Below are 15,147 nucleotides of genomic sequence, written 5' to 3'. Positions count from 1 at the left end.
TTCCCACAGTAAGCCTTTTCCAGAACATCATATAAATGGAATCGTATAGTATGTAGTCATTTGAGTCTACAGTTTTTCACTTATAATGTGTGTGTATGATTCACCCATGCCAGTTTATATCAGAAAATCATTGCTTTTTACGCTAAGCAATATTTCATAGTTGAACTATAGTTTTTTTCCCCATTCTTCAGCTAAAGGACATTTAGGTTGTTTCAAGTTTTTGGCAATTGTGAATAAAGCCACTGTACACATTCATAAATAGGTTTTTGTGTCAACCTGTTTTCATTTCTATTGTGTAGATACCTGTAAGTGGGATTTTTGGGTCATTTCTAACCTCTTATAAGAATACTGCATTCCCACAAGCAATTTATGAGAGGTCTGGTTGTTCCACACCTTTTCCGACCCATGACAAATCTAGCACCTGAAATCTCATCTGTTTATCTGTATAACTTCAGTGAAATACCTGTTCAAGTCTTTTGCCCAATTTTTTTTGTTGAGTTGTTTTCTTATTAAGTTGAGAGGTCTTTAAATATCCAGTCTAATATCAGATATATATTTTTCAAATATTTTTTCCCCCGAGTCTGTGGCCTGTCTTTTCATTAGTGTCTTTTGTGTAGTTTTCATTTTTATGAAGTCCACTTTACTATTTTCTTCCTTAATGGATCATTCTTTTGGTATAGTATCTAAAAACAATTTGCCTAACCCAAGAACACCGATTTTTCTTCCAGAAGTCTTATATTTAAAAATTTTTCATTTAAATCAATGATTAATTTTGAATTAATGTTTGTCTATGGTGCAAGTTTGTTTGCAAGTGGGTATCCATTTATTGCAGAAACATTTATTGAAAAAACTGTTTCCTCTACATGGAATTTCCTTTGTATTTCGTTGAAAATAAGTTGCCATATATGTGAGGACTCTACACTGCTTCACTGATTTATTATGTGAATGCATGTTCACATTTTTTGTTTTTCAATTTATAGAAGGAACCCAAAACATTTGGAGAAAAACTAAAAATCACTGGTCGATCAATAAATGCCAACTAAAACAACAAAGAAATATCATTTTAAACCTATTAAATTGGCAAAAATTAGAAAATCAGTTAATGTCAAATGTTGGCAAGGATGTGGAAACACAGAAACTTTCAGGTATTGCTGGTGAGAGATTATAGTAGTGTGGCCATTTTGGATAGAGATATGGCACTTCTCAGGCATGTATAACCTAGGACCCATCAGTTCTGTTCCTGGGTATGTATATACCCCAAAAATTATTCTCACAAGCGTCCACGAGCAGCTAGTCTACAAATGTTCAACACACCATTATCTATGGTGATGGGAGGCTAAAGACCATGCAGTGTGTCCAGTACTGGTTGCTGAATATGTAAAATGTGGTGAATGAACACCTCTGAGTGTTGGGCAGAAGCAACATATTAAATTAACTCATGGTAACCTGAATGGAGTTTAAAAGCAATGGTTAGTAACGTAAGGTAAGAAAAAGAATACGATTCAACATAATATTGCTTACATAAATTAAAAACACACAATATAAACAACATGCATTTTTAGGAGCATATAACAAAAACCATACAATAAAGAGATTGATAACTCTTCATATCTGCCATCAGCCACTTTTTATGTTTTAACTTCTCTAAAATCTTGATGCATTTATTATAACTGAAGAAGTCTTAGATTTGATGAAATCTGGTAAAATTTTTAAGGTTATATTACCTAATTCATGTGGTAGTTCATGACAGAAGACAGCTATAGAAGTACTGATTCCTCCTGTCAATCCAGCACTGAAAGCTGCTCCTGAGATGGGGTGGAAAAAAAATCAAGTTACATTTACTGACCTTCTGTTTTTCCATTTTCATTAATGAAGGTGCCATTTCTTCTACGTATCTAAATTAATTTCATAATATATGAGTGACTCGCTTATCTTACACACTTTAGTTTTTGAACATATAGTGAGGTACAACAGGTGTTGACAACCAGAGAAAAGAAAGAGCTACTCAATGAAAGAAGTAGTACCTATGGAATTAAATTCTCTATCTGTATAGCCTTCTAACTCACTAATAACTTGGGAGTAGTAATGGTTTTCAGTGTTTTAACCTCTGAGTGGTAGTCTGATGTTCAGTTTTAAGACATTAAGTCTATGATTGCACTTGCTCTCTCATATTAATATTTATAGATATTTAAATGGCAATTATCCTTATCCAAACTTTTCTGGGTCTAGAGTATAAATGGTACAAAGTATTATTTGTTTGATGGTTTTGAAGACTGAGATCAGAGGTATAAATGCATCTAATTTGACTAGTAAAATTATTTATTCTTTAACACTGACAGCCACTGTAGATTCAAAAATATGGTTTCTCCTTTCTCAAAGAAATCAATGGCTACTTCTGAGTGATTATTTAATAGAGCCTGAATTTCAAAGAAAATTATATATTGATCGTATTTATTGTTCTAAACTGGCAATATCAGTTTACATTAGTAAGATTCTAATATAATACATTTGAAGCTGGTATACCATTTTTCTTAATATAAAAATTTTATTTACCTTTTAAAGATATAAAAAAATTATTAAATCCAATATTAAAAATAATTTGTCTTCATTTGGGGATGTGCAAATATATTTAAAAATATAATGTTATCGTAGCTTTTTCAATATGGTGACAATGTCTTGAAAAAGTAATCAAGTTATTAAAGAAGTATATTATAGGCATTTGTTTACATGTTCAAAGAAAAACCCACTAAAATTATACCTTTTGTCCCCAAATATACTTATCAAAAACATTAACATATAGCCTTTGGAAAAACTAAATAACAGGAGTATTATATAATAGCATATTTAAGCTCCAAACTTTAATCTTATTATAGTTCATAAGATTGGTACTGAAATAGTGGAAGGAGGAAAATGGTCTTAAAAGACAACAAATTATAAACCAAGCTTCCAGTTCACTTACCAATGGCTAACCCATCACTGAAGTTGTGGATGCCATCCCCCATGATTACCATCCAAGCTATATTAGCTATTCCTGTTTCTTTCACGTCTGATCCAGAATGACAGGGACCATGTGAATGATGAGAATGTCTGTGGTGCCACTGGTGATTATGTTTCCTCAGCACAGTCTTACTCTCATCATGGTGGTTGTGCGTAGCAGCATGGAGATCATGCTCGTGAATGGTGTGCAACCCATCACTATGAGAATGGTCCATGATTTTCTCCTCTTCTACGTAAAGATAATTTTTAGGAGGGGATTCTTGTTGGCCTTCTAAATCTGTCAGTTCAGTTTCATTAAGTCGATCTTCAGAAACAACCGAGTCATCAGTTCCTATATTTATAATAGCAAAGGATATGATTTATCAGAGTTAATGAATGCATATTTCCTAATTTAAATTCAGGCAGAATAGCAGTGTGATTAACATTTCTTAAGTGAATGTCTTTTAAAATTCACTAAATAAGTATATAAAAACAAATAAAAAAATAAATATGCACAAGCACACACACAAAACAAACTGGGGTTCCGAGAATCCAAAAGATGTTCCACATAAGGGAGTGAAGTGAAAGAAAGAGCAAGCAAAGGATAAAAATTGGCAAGCATGAAGATATTATGCAACTTAAAGAGTACATCATGAACAGCTGATGAAAATCAAAGAGTGAAAAGTTACTGTAGCATTTACAGGATAACAAAACAAACCCCAAATTTTTCAGAAAAAGAACCACCCTTCAAGTTTACTCACTCTAATCAACAAGTAATAACAAATGTTGGAGAGGATACGGAGAAAAAGGAACCCTCATACGCTGCTAGTGGGACTACAAATTGGTACAGCCACTATGGGAAACAGTATGGACGTTCCTTAAAAAACTAGAATTAATCTACCATATGATCCAGCAATCCCACTGCTAGGTATTTACCCCAAAGACTTGAAAACTCATATCCAAAAAGATATTTCCACACTGATGTTCATAGCAGCATTATTCACAGTGGCCAGGACATGGAAGCAATCAAGGTATCCTACGATAGATGACTGGCTAAAGAAGCTGTGGCACACATATACAATGTAATATTACTCAGCCATAAGAGGATATGAAAAACTGCCATTTGCGACAACATGGATGGACCTCAAGATAATCATGCTAAGCGAAATAAGCCAGACTGAAAAAGTTGAAAATCACATGGTATCACTTATATGTGGGATATAAACCTAAAAGCAACAAATGAACAGAACAAACAGAGATTTAGGGACACAGACAATGGATTAGTGGTTACCAGAGAGTAGCGGGTGGGGGAGGAGGGGAAAGATATACGGGGTAAGGGTGTCAAATATAGGGACTTGGGGGAGAGTTGAAGTGGGTAAAGGGGATCAAATATATGGTAGCTAAAGGAAACTGGACTTTGGGTGGTAATCACACAATAGAATATATAGATGTCAGACTATAATGTATACCTGAAAATTATATAATTGTATGAACCAATGTTATCCCAATAAAATTAATTAAAAAAAAATTTACTCACTCTAAACTTCTCTTATGATTTAAGAAAACAAAGACAAAACTTAACTTGTATCCTTCAATGCTCCACCTATCTGACAATGATACTCAGATCATTACTAGAATGTTCAGAAACTCATATATAAGTGACAACAACATCTAATAAGAATTTTTTTTTAAAAAAAAAATGAGGTTGGCCTATTACCCAGTTTTCAAAAGTTACATATTATGTGACAAAGATTCTAACACTTCCCAAATTGTATTTTAAGGCAGAGTCTATAGTTAGGGTCTAGGGGGCCCCTTTTCTACAGAAAATCATTGGTATATTGAGTGGAAACACAAGTTCAAACAGAAAGGGGAAAAACTCGGTTAAAAAATGTTTTATGTTTTCATGAAAATTGTAAGCTACCTTATATCTATTAGGCAACAGAACAGATTGATGGATGTGCAGAAATTTTAAGACATGGACCATTCTCCTTTAAGTACATGGGCTGATTACCCTTTTTTCCCATTTGAAACCAATCACATGTGGAGGGCACAAAAATTTTGCTCTGCCACTTACAAAGCCTTTTTGTTTGTTTCGTTCTTTGTTTTTTTGTAAAGTAAAAGTACAATATGTTTTTTTGCCCAGTAATATAATTAATTGGTTCCACATTCCAGTATAAATAAGGCTAAAATGAACAAAAAAAACCCCTAACAAAACCACAATTAAGACACACTGACATTTAAGGAAATAGAAGTTAGAAACTAAAGTTTAGAGAACCCATAAAGACAAGAAATTTCAAACAGACAAAGGTTAGAAGCAATATTTCAATTTTTATGTTTTAAAAGTTTCTCTTTAGATCTGCTGTCTACCGGCAAGAGGCTTGAGCTGAAGCCAGTCAGCATCTGGTGTATTATTTAGCTTATGATCTGAAAGCTTCCTTCCAATAGTTGATTCTTCTGTGCTCTGCTTCATAAACCACTTCTGTTTCCCCTAAAAAAACAAAATCTGGAATTAATATTAAATCTGTGGTCACAGTTAGCAACAATATTCACTTATTAACACCTGAGGATAAATGGTGGTAACTTTATACATAAATGATTTAGTAAAGGAGGGACATTTTTTAAGTTAATTGAGGGGTCTAACCAGATGAAAAATCCAACTACGTTTATATGTTGGTTTTTTTGAACACTCAACTAAAGGTTCAATTTATCTACTTCAAAGTTAAGAATAGTGTACACAATACTATATTACTATATGCAACCCAAATTAAATGTGAGATATATGTAATCTCTCTTACCTGATAGTGTGTGGGAATAGGGAGTTTCAAAAAACTACAGTTTATTCTTTTGAATTTTATTTTGTGATTAATGTAATCTCACATTTCCCTACTTATGACATAACTGACAGAGTCAAACGAGTTAAAATCCTAAATGTGCAGTTTACTTCTATAAGACTTGGACAAGTTTATTAAACATATTTAATGTAAGAATACTTACCTATAAAATGAAAATGATAGCTTCTTATGAAGATTAAATGAGGTGATGTATGAAAATGACCATAACTGATGCTTAGTTTTGCAATAAAGTTTTCTTTCTCATCTAATCTATCCTCAATTACTCATAAATCTTATTGTATTTATTTATAATAAATCCTATGTATTATTATTGTATTTCATTGTTTTGGTTGAATTTTCCTCTTATTTCTTCATAGTCTGCTTTCTTCTTTTATCATTGTAACATTAACAACTCTTCCAACTTAAATTTCTACTTCTAATACTTAAATTTCGACTTCTAATCTATATTATTTAAGTATGTTAGGACAGTGTGAACATAAAAAGCAGTGTTCTCTTGGAGATGCTTACTGACTGGTAGATCATTTTCTTGCTGGTTTTGCTTACAGGTTGTGAACTGTTTTCTGATGTTTAAGTGTTCTAATTATTGCATAAGTAAGCCTGTTACGGCGAGCTGAGTATGTGGTAAAGTCTCCAGAGATGGTTACCATCAATTCCTTGTTTACCCTATATGAGCATTCTTCTCCAATGATAAGGAGGTAAAGTCTGTTCCCCTGACCCTGAATTCCGATTGGTCTTTTGACTTGCTTTCACCAAAAGAGAGCAACAGAAGTGATGATGCTCTTGCCAGTTCCTGAACTAGTCTGAAAGAAGCATGGCACCATTTGCTTTTGCTCAGAAAAGCTAGTCACTATGCTATGAAGAAGCTCAGTCTAACCTTTGAAGAGAGGCCATGTGTAGAAATACCAAGATATACACATAGAGTGAAGCATTCTTGGACCTTCCAGCCTTGCCCTGCCCAGACCAACCCAGGCCAGCTGAGTTTGGATGTAGTACAGTGAGTGACTCTAGCTTATGCCAAATGAAGCAAAAGAACTACCCAGCTGAATTAACTTCTTGACAGAATTAAGAGAAATAATAAAGTGTTGTTATAAACCATTAAGTTTTGGGTTGTTCTGTTTTATAGCACTAGATAACAGAAACTGGGGAAACAGAAAATGTTCAAAAGAAAATTATATGGAGACATCCTAAAAAGAAGAAAGAACAGTTATGAGTTAATAGAGAAGGGGAAAAAAGAGGAAGGAGGAGGTGGCAACAACAGTACAAATGTCAATAAGAAGGACACCAAAAGTAAAGAAGAAAATGTGACCACCAGCTGAAATTTCATTTAGTTGCTTTTGGTTCTGATTGTCTACTTTCCAAAGCTTCAGTCTTGCTGAAACCAGTCAGTATCTGGTGTATTATTTAATTTAGGCTCTGAAAGCTTCTTTCCAATAGTTGATTCTTCTATCAGATGGTCAAATATCTGTTCTATTCAAGTATCACTAATCCTCTTTCTTAAAAAAATACCTAGATTACTTATTGTCCTATTTATCATAAAGGAGATGAACTGATTTATCTGCCCAGATTCCTTTCTTTGATATACTTGAAAAATTCCTTACTATTAGATTTTGAATACTCCTCCACCAAAAGTATTCTCTTCAGTTTACATCCCACAATTACAAATTTACAAAAAAGCTGCCATGTTTTGGGGACTGTGTTCTCCTACATTAGTTTCCTTTATAAAAATAATTTTATTTAAGTTTGCCAGTAAATTTAGGTTTAAAAATGAGATTAAGATTAAAATATAAAAACAGAAAATTTATTTTGCACTATCTCTTGAAGATATTTATCTGTAAATTATATTGTCCCTAATATTTTGTATGTATATATTAAATACTTAATATTGCTGCTTCAATGTTAGTAGGTGTACACAACTGAATAAAATTAGGTTTTCTCAGTAATTACAAAACTTCTTAATATATACTTTGCAATATGTAATTTTGTTCTAAATTAGGTACTCACCGGAATGGACTCTAAATCCTTGTATTTCTTATATCTAATCAAATATCAAGTCTTCTTACTGATTCTTTCATTTTAATAATTCTCTTAATTACTTTTTCCCCATTCCTTTTGCCATGACTCAGTTAAGTCCTTATTAGCTCTCTTTTAAATTATTTTGCAGTAATCTTCACTGACTCTTTTCCCTCCAGCCACATTTACCTCCACTATACGCTATTCTTCATTCATTCACATGACCATCCACACAACCCTTCAAAAACCAAATGCTGTTAAATCTCTTTCACTTTTCTCTAAGTCGATCCTTCCCAATTCCTTTTATCATTTCTCAGGTAATTCTTCACTGTGCACACCATTTTGATCGCCCCTCCTTTGAAGGCAATTAAATATGGTGTCCTGACTAAAATATGGCAATTAAAATTAAATGCACTATTTGGAATATGATATAAAAATAAAAATGAGTAGGATTTATTTCTCATAGATTTAGATAGCAACTGGAAATCATGAGGAATGAGTCATAGTTTCACAGCTAGTTTGTGGTTGAACAAGAATTAGAATCACTCCCCATGAATCCCAGTTCAGAGCTCTGTTATAAACCATTTATTTTGTCTCAAGGAGATATATACAAAACATATACACATACAAACAAAACATATACATAAAAATAGCATAAAAGTTGTATCATAAAAGTAGACTATATATTATAATCATGACTACGCAGTGCTCTTGTGGGAAAAGATTTTTTTTTCTTTTTTGAATATTTGTAATTAACTAACAAAATGTAAAAATTTTCTACTTTTTTAGCATTAATGTAATGGCTAGGTGTATAGCTAGGGGAGAGAAAAAACAATCAGGGATATTTTTTATAAACTTTAAAAATGTCTAACCAATGTACTGTAAACTTGAAACTAATAATTTAAAATATTTTTTTCTATTATTTTGTAGAAAGCTTCCTAAAAAGTATTCTCTAGATTTATTTAAATAGAATATACTGATGATAATCAGTATTAGTATCACAAACATGTTAGTGAAATATAGTCAAGGTAGTGCTTTAAAGACATATGTGAACCAATGTGAACAGAGAGGGGTATAATCATAGTAAATAGTAGTGACCCTGAATTTACTTTCCTGGAGAAAAATTTTTTTGGAATATTTGCCTTATTCTCAAAAATGTGACAGGAAACAGAGATAGTTCATGACAAGCAGGGTATTTAATCAACAGTCTAGGCATCACCTTCCAAGTCCATCACTCGAGATGAATTACCATTTCCTTCATTTCATTGTATTTTCTCCTACAAAGCCCCTTGAATCTAAATTCTTCTTACTCTAGTACTTTTACTATTTACAAGACATTTCTGATAAAGAAATCTGTGTGTAAATATTTTCATTAAAAGATATGACAATAAAAGCCACTTATACCTGAAAATATGACCTAAGAAGACTGATGACTTGCTTCTATTTATACATTTTTGCATTTTTATAAGCATAAATTGGCTTTTTCTAGCCTATTTAAGTCAATTGCATAAGATATGATACAAATGAACTGAGACTAAGACTGCTACATCTTGATTATAAATGCCAAAATAAATGTAATGATAAGAAATGGCAAAGATCAAAGTCATTTTTCCTATGAAGATAATCTATTAAAAGACAGAGATTAAATATACAACAACACTATAATTAAGTAAAGCATATGTCCAGAAAATGGTTTTTGTTTTGAGTTTTATATCTCAGAAAATGAAATTAAAAAAAAAAAATACTTACTCTTTGCTGTTTGTAGTGCTTAAACATTCTAATGCAGTGTTCAATGATAAATAATAAGTAAATGCCTCCTAGGGCAACAAGTCCTTTCAACACAGCATCATATTCTTCCAAAAACTTCTCAGATTCATGTCCATGAGAATGCCCGTGCCCATGTGCATGCTGATGACTGTGATCATGTCCACCCTGAGACTATTAACAAGAGCAAAGAACACTTCTAAACGAGTAATTAAAATGTTATTTAAAATTTTGAAATTAGAATCTTCTAGAGGACACAGAAAAAAATACAATTTTTAAAGTGCTCTCTTAAATATTACCTCACTTAAATATAAGTAATCTTCCACTTAATTTTGCTATATTCAGTGGCCTGGAAAGTACTAACCTTCATGGTAACTCTAACAGAAAGACTCTTACAAAACCAAATGCCTATAGGAGTTAAGATTCATACTATAGTGACACAACCAAGACAGCAGTAAAATAATAATGAGTCCTTTGTAATTTGAAGTGAACATGACCCAAATAAATGCTTAATAGTAAAAATAAAACAAACTAATTCATCAGCAGATGATCTCTTGTGAATCCCTATAATCTAACATTTTCTTAAACTGATTATATTTTGATAATATTTTTCTCTTATAAATTATTTCAAAGTGATGAGATGCTACCTCTACATAAACCGTGGAATATTAGTCAGTGTATACTGAAAAAACATGTGCTTAATTTTCTAACATTTTAAAGCTTTAGCAAAAATAAATGTATATACAGAAATAGTTATTTTTTAATTGTGAAATGTACACATCACTATTAATATTAGAAAACTTAAACATTAGAAAACTATTCTTAAGTATTTTTCTTCCTTATAACATGTACCTGTATTCTTTCCCTTTTTGCTAGTGGTCAACAGAAGAGGTTTCTATACCTCTCAAAGGAGATAAGACCATTCAAAAAGGTAATAACTTTACTTAATTAACATTGCTCTCACTTTAACTTATTAGGCCCAGTTCAGAAACAGATTGTTGCTATTCCTGATGGCTAACAGAAAAGGCAAACAAAGGGTGAAAATAAAGAGGAAAATAATAATGTATAATGAATCAAGTTAAACATATTCATATTCACAGTTTTAAGATTCACTAATTAATTTTTTTTTTTAAAGCAATGTCATACATTATTCTAGATATTAGATCTGGAATACTCAACCAACAATACAGAAGGGGAGAAGAGTTACACACAACACACAAATACAATTCTGTCCCCTAAATGCCCAAGAAGGATGGTGGTGAGAACATAAAAAAAATATTCAAAACTGTAATTTTACATTTGGAAAAGAAAAAGTCCCACTATTTTCATAATATGAAGTAAAAATAATAACACTGGATCAAATACTCTTAATTGGAGACAGATTTTAAAAGGTATTATTAAGGCACTAACAGTGTAAGATTATGATATCAGTGGAGAGTCCCCAAATGGAAGAAAACAAGTGGTAAGCCAGGTGAAAAGATAAATGGCCCCATGTATAAAAAGCTAAATGTGTATAACAGTTAACTGAGTAGGTCTGCCTCTTCCTGATCAAATAAAGATGCCTATAGAACACTGGCTCTAAGTACAATCATTATAAGATTCTTTATACGTTTCTTCTAAAGGCTTTCTTGATATACCATAGAGATAAAAAGGTCTATTACTATTGATTTTTTAAGACTTTATTTTCAGAATAGCCAATAGAGCAAATGAAAAAAAAAAAAAGCTTTATTGAGGTATAACTGAACTATATATTTTAAGATATTTAATTTGTACATAGTAGTGATTTGACACGTATACACTGTGATGGGTGAACATAAAACTGATAGTACCAGTTTTTCTTGCTATTTTAAAACCTAATCATTCAATTTATTTCAAAAACATTGCCATTAAAACTGTGCAAAAAAAATTCTTTCATCCTATAAGCAAACAAAACAGCATAAATTCTATATTGGTGTGCTACAGCTTGCTAATAATGAAAGACCATTTAGCTTAAATATTTTTAACTTTTTAAAATTTAAAAGGATTTCTTACATGGGGCAGGAGATGAAGAAGGGCGTCTCCACTCATTGTTCCAACAGCTAGAGCGACAAGGAATGTGAGAAGGAATTTGAAGCATCCTTGGTTAATGATGGGAACCAAGATTACGCCAAGCAAGGAAAGCAGGCTAATGACAGTGATAGAAATGATACCACAAATCCATGCTGTTGGAAAGAAATTAATAGTCAACATTAGTATGACAATATAAATCAAAAAGTGCCACAGAAGAATAAACATAAGATAAATGAGTCATGGAAAATAGATTATTTTACCTAGACTATGCTTTTTTAGAAACTTTATTTTGGCACTGCTGTGTTTAAAAACAAAACCAAACCAGTAACCTGAATACTTAAAAGAAGAATTAAGAAACTCTAAGTTATATATAGTATCTTTAGTGGCCCACCTTTAGTGGCCCATCTTTAGAAACAGGGGCTTAAAATGACCTAAGACTGTGATTCACTCTTAATATCTAGACTGTAAATAAAATCATAACAATGTCTAAAGGCAGAGCCACCACAATAAAACTGTTCAGAGAATTATAAAACTTTCTTGTGAACATTAGAGGAAGCCAAGTATCCAACACACTGTAACTTCTATACATCTTTCTAATACAAAATTTAAGAAAATATATCAATCCAAAATGGAAATATATTCATGAGACACAAAAAAGCCTTATTACTAGTAGCCTTATTGTATTTCATTTCTTAATTTTACAAAGAATAATTTTAGTTCCCTTGCTATCATCTCTCCTCCACATCCAGTTTCAAACTGTCTTTCCTCTAATTTGGCTTTCTGTACAATTTACTACTTTTAAAAATCTCACTATATAATAATAACAGGATTAGAACACAAGAGAAATATTTTCACAATATAATTTGTGAGAAACACAGGTGTGAAGGGGCGGAGGGATGCTGCGAACATTTCTTTATCTAGGTTATTCACAAGCAGATAAGGTATCAGAATAAATGACAGTGGTTCAGGAAGTTGGACATTTTAATTTAAAATGTGAATTACTTTCTATTAATGGCCCACAATGAAACAGAAATGTTAAGTTTAAAAGTTCTGCGTATTTTAATATTTAACTATAGAAAATTTTATTGAATAATAATTTTGTAAAGGTTTTAATTTAAAATATTTTCTAATCAAATCTACAGCACTATAAGTCTGCTAAAGATTTTATGTTAAATCTTATGATAGAGAACTATGGAAAATGCATTTCTTCATAAAGATAATGTATAATTATCAAAGACAAAGAAAAGGATAAGTAAAGAAATGAAACTCTAATTGGCCCACTAAATGCTCAATAATGGCTCAATATATTTATGTTTATCCTTTGGACATTTTAATCACAGTACCCAGTAACAATACTAAGGCTAATTCTCATTAGCTAAATTAGCTCATGGAATTAAAATAGGTCATCTATTACTTACTAATGGGAGTTCTGTGGTTTATCCTATCTAACGGATAATTACTATGACATAAACATGGGGAATCTAAAAGGCCAAAAAAGGAGATCAAAATAGAGTTTGGATTCAGTGGCTTTAATCCTTGCAAGGATTTGGGGGCGAGGAAGGGACAGGAACTCAATTCCTGAGGAACCAGGGTCAAGGAAAGACTCATTATAAAAGGCAACATCCTGGTTAGTGGAAATAAAGGATAAGAGGAAGATTCCCCAATTACTGTTGGGATTATGAGGCACAGAGAACTGAGATCAAAAACCCTATTCTAGAAAGAAAAATATAAGGTCAAATAAGGTTTACAGGTTGACTTAATGATAATCAAGTTACTTGATTTGCTTGTCTCTCATGCACAGGCAAGAACAATAAAATCAGTGGGAGAGGCTGAGGAAATAGGTTGGAGAAAAGTGGCATAGGGGCATAGGTATACACGAAGTCAGGAAGCCAATTAAGTTACTGGCCAACTAAACAAACAAAGGTTTGTCAAAACTATCGCAGCTCTAGCTCCAATCATACTAGTGGGGAAAAAAAAAAGATGAAAGGTACTTATAATAACTAAATGTGACAAACTGAGGCTGGTAACAAAAACATTAAGCTAGAGATAAAATGTCTCATATTAATACATGCTCTCCCTTTCCAAATATATTTTTCCTTAGTTTGGCAATAATCCAATCTAGAAGCAATTCATCTCAAAACGATCAATCTAAAAGCAAACCATATTGAGGATTTAAAGAAATACGGCACTAAATTACTTGGAAAAGTCAGTAATTCATATTCTAAAATACTACGTAGTATAAAAAACTAACTTACATACTCACTAATGTAAATATATGTGGACAGGGATTGCCAAAATAAATTTAATAACTTCATAATTTTTAGAAATGCTCATTAATCAGAATTATTTTGGCCAACAATACACTGGAATTAGTCAACCAAAATAGCTAATAAACATATTTTATTCCTATGTCTCATTGTCTATGAAAATTCATTTAAACAGATTAAGATACTAAATTAAAATCCATATTTGCAAAAACCTAGTTATGTAAACCTTGTTAACCAATTCTTTTTTCTAGGGTTATATTATATTCTACATTGAGGAATATATAGTCACTAATTTCTGGATTTGCCTATTAAGACATTTCTAAATCTTAATATAGAGAGAATACCATTAATTTGATACAGTAGATATTTAAGATGATTAATGACTTATATGATATAATTTAAAAAGCTAACAAAATATTAACTTTAGAAATATTTTTAAATTGAAGCTTATTACATATGAAATTTAAGACCCTATTGAACTATATACATATATATATATATACATATTCTTATAAGCATATTTATAAAATCTAATCATTAAAGAGTTGGAAGAAAAAGTGATTCTATTCCCTAGTCATAAAAATTATGTCTGAAAATGAACACTATGTTAAGGAAATATTTCCTTTTCTAAAATTCTCATCATATTAACTTCTGGCTTAGGGTGTCTTGAATGTGAAGAAAAGTTCAAGAGTCTCTGAATCCATAAACATTTTGCAAATGTCCTGAGATTATTTACAGTCTCAAAGGGCTTTTTGCCAATTAGCCAAAAATCAAGCTATCAAATAACAAATCAGCCAAAATCGAGTTCAGTGAAAATCAGTTTGCTAATATGCTAACAGGAAAGCTAATATTTCACAAATGAAGATCAATCATTGGCAGATTGAAACACTAAATTAGCAAATGCTTACACATATAGTTGGGAGATGGTTTGTGTGTGAAAGGGTATATGAGTTCATGTCTGAACAAATAGGTACATGTTATATAGTACAAACTCCCAGGTACAATTTTTTATGTCTTATTTCTTATTTCAGCTCTGATAATTACATCTCTTTCTCATCTACTTGGGAAAGCAAATCTGTGAACTATGAAAAGAAATGCTTGAAAGAGAGAAGCCCACTTTATTAGAAAATCTTTGACATTTGTGATATTTGACATATGAAACTCAAGAAAAACAAGAAAATATCATGAGCCCACAAAGGAGAAAATCTTACATAAATCAATCCCGGGTC

At 31.7% G+C, this 15,147-nt stretch overlaps 1 protein-coding gene across 1 annotated transcript in view; it reads right to left on the bottom strand.

Moving 5' to 3' along the window:
- The window catches only part of SLC39A10 (solute carrier family 39 member 10), a 47,639-nt gene that overhangs the window by 10,016 nt on the left and 22,476 nt on the right, over positions 1–15,147 (bottom strand). Inside the window, exons 4-8 of the mRNA XM_039844300.1 lie at positions 11,634–11,803; positions 9,588–9,776; positions 5,344–5,464; positions 2,960–3,328; positions 1,725–1,805 (exon numbers count right to left, since the gene is read on the bottom strand). Coding sequence (XP_039700234.1) covers positions 1,725–1,805; positions 2,960–3,328; positions 5,344–5,464; positions 9,588–9,776; positions 11,634–11,803 — 930 coding nt within the window. The remainder of the gene's footprint in view (positions 1–1,724; positions 1,806–2,959; positions 3,329–5,343; positions 5,465–9,587; positions 9,777–11,633; positions 11,804–15,147) is intronic.

The sequence above is a fragment of the Pteropus medius genome, unplaced genomic scaffold (genome assembly GCF_902729225.1).
Source record: "Pteropus medius unplaced genomic scaffold, Ma_sr-lr_union100, whole genome shotgun sequence".
Taxonomy (NCBI): Eukaryota; Metazoa; Chordata; class Mammalia; order Chiroptera; family Pteropodidae; genus Pteropus; species Pteropus medius.
Note: the sequence above shows the minus strand (reverse complement) of the source record. Positions and strands in the feature narration are given on the sequence as shown.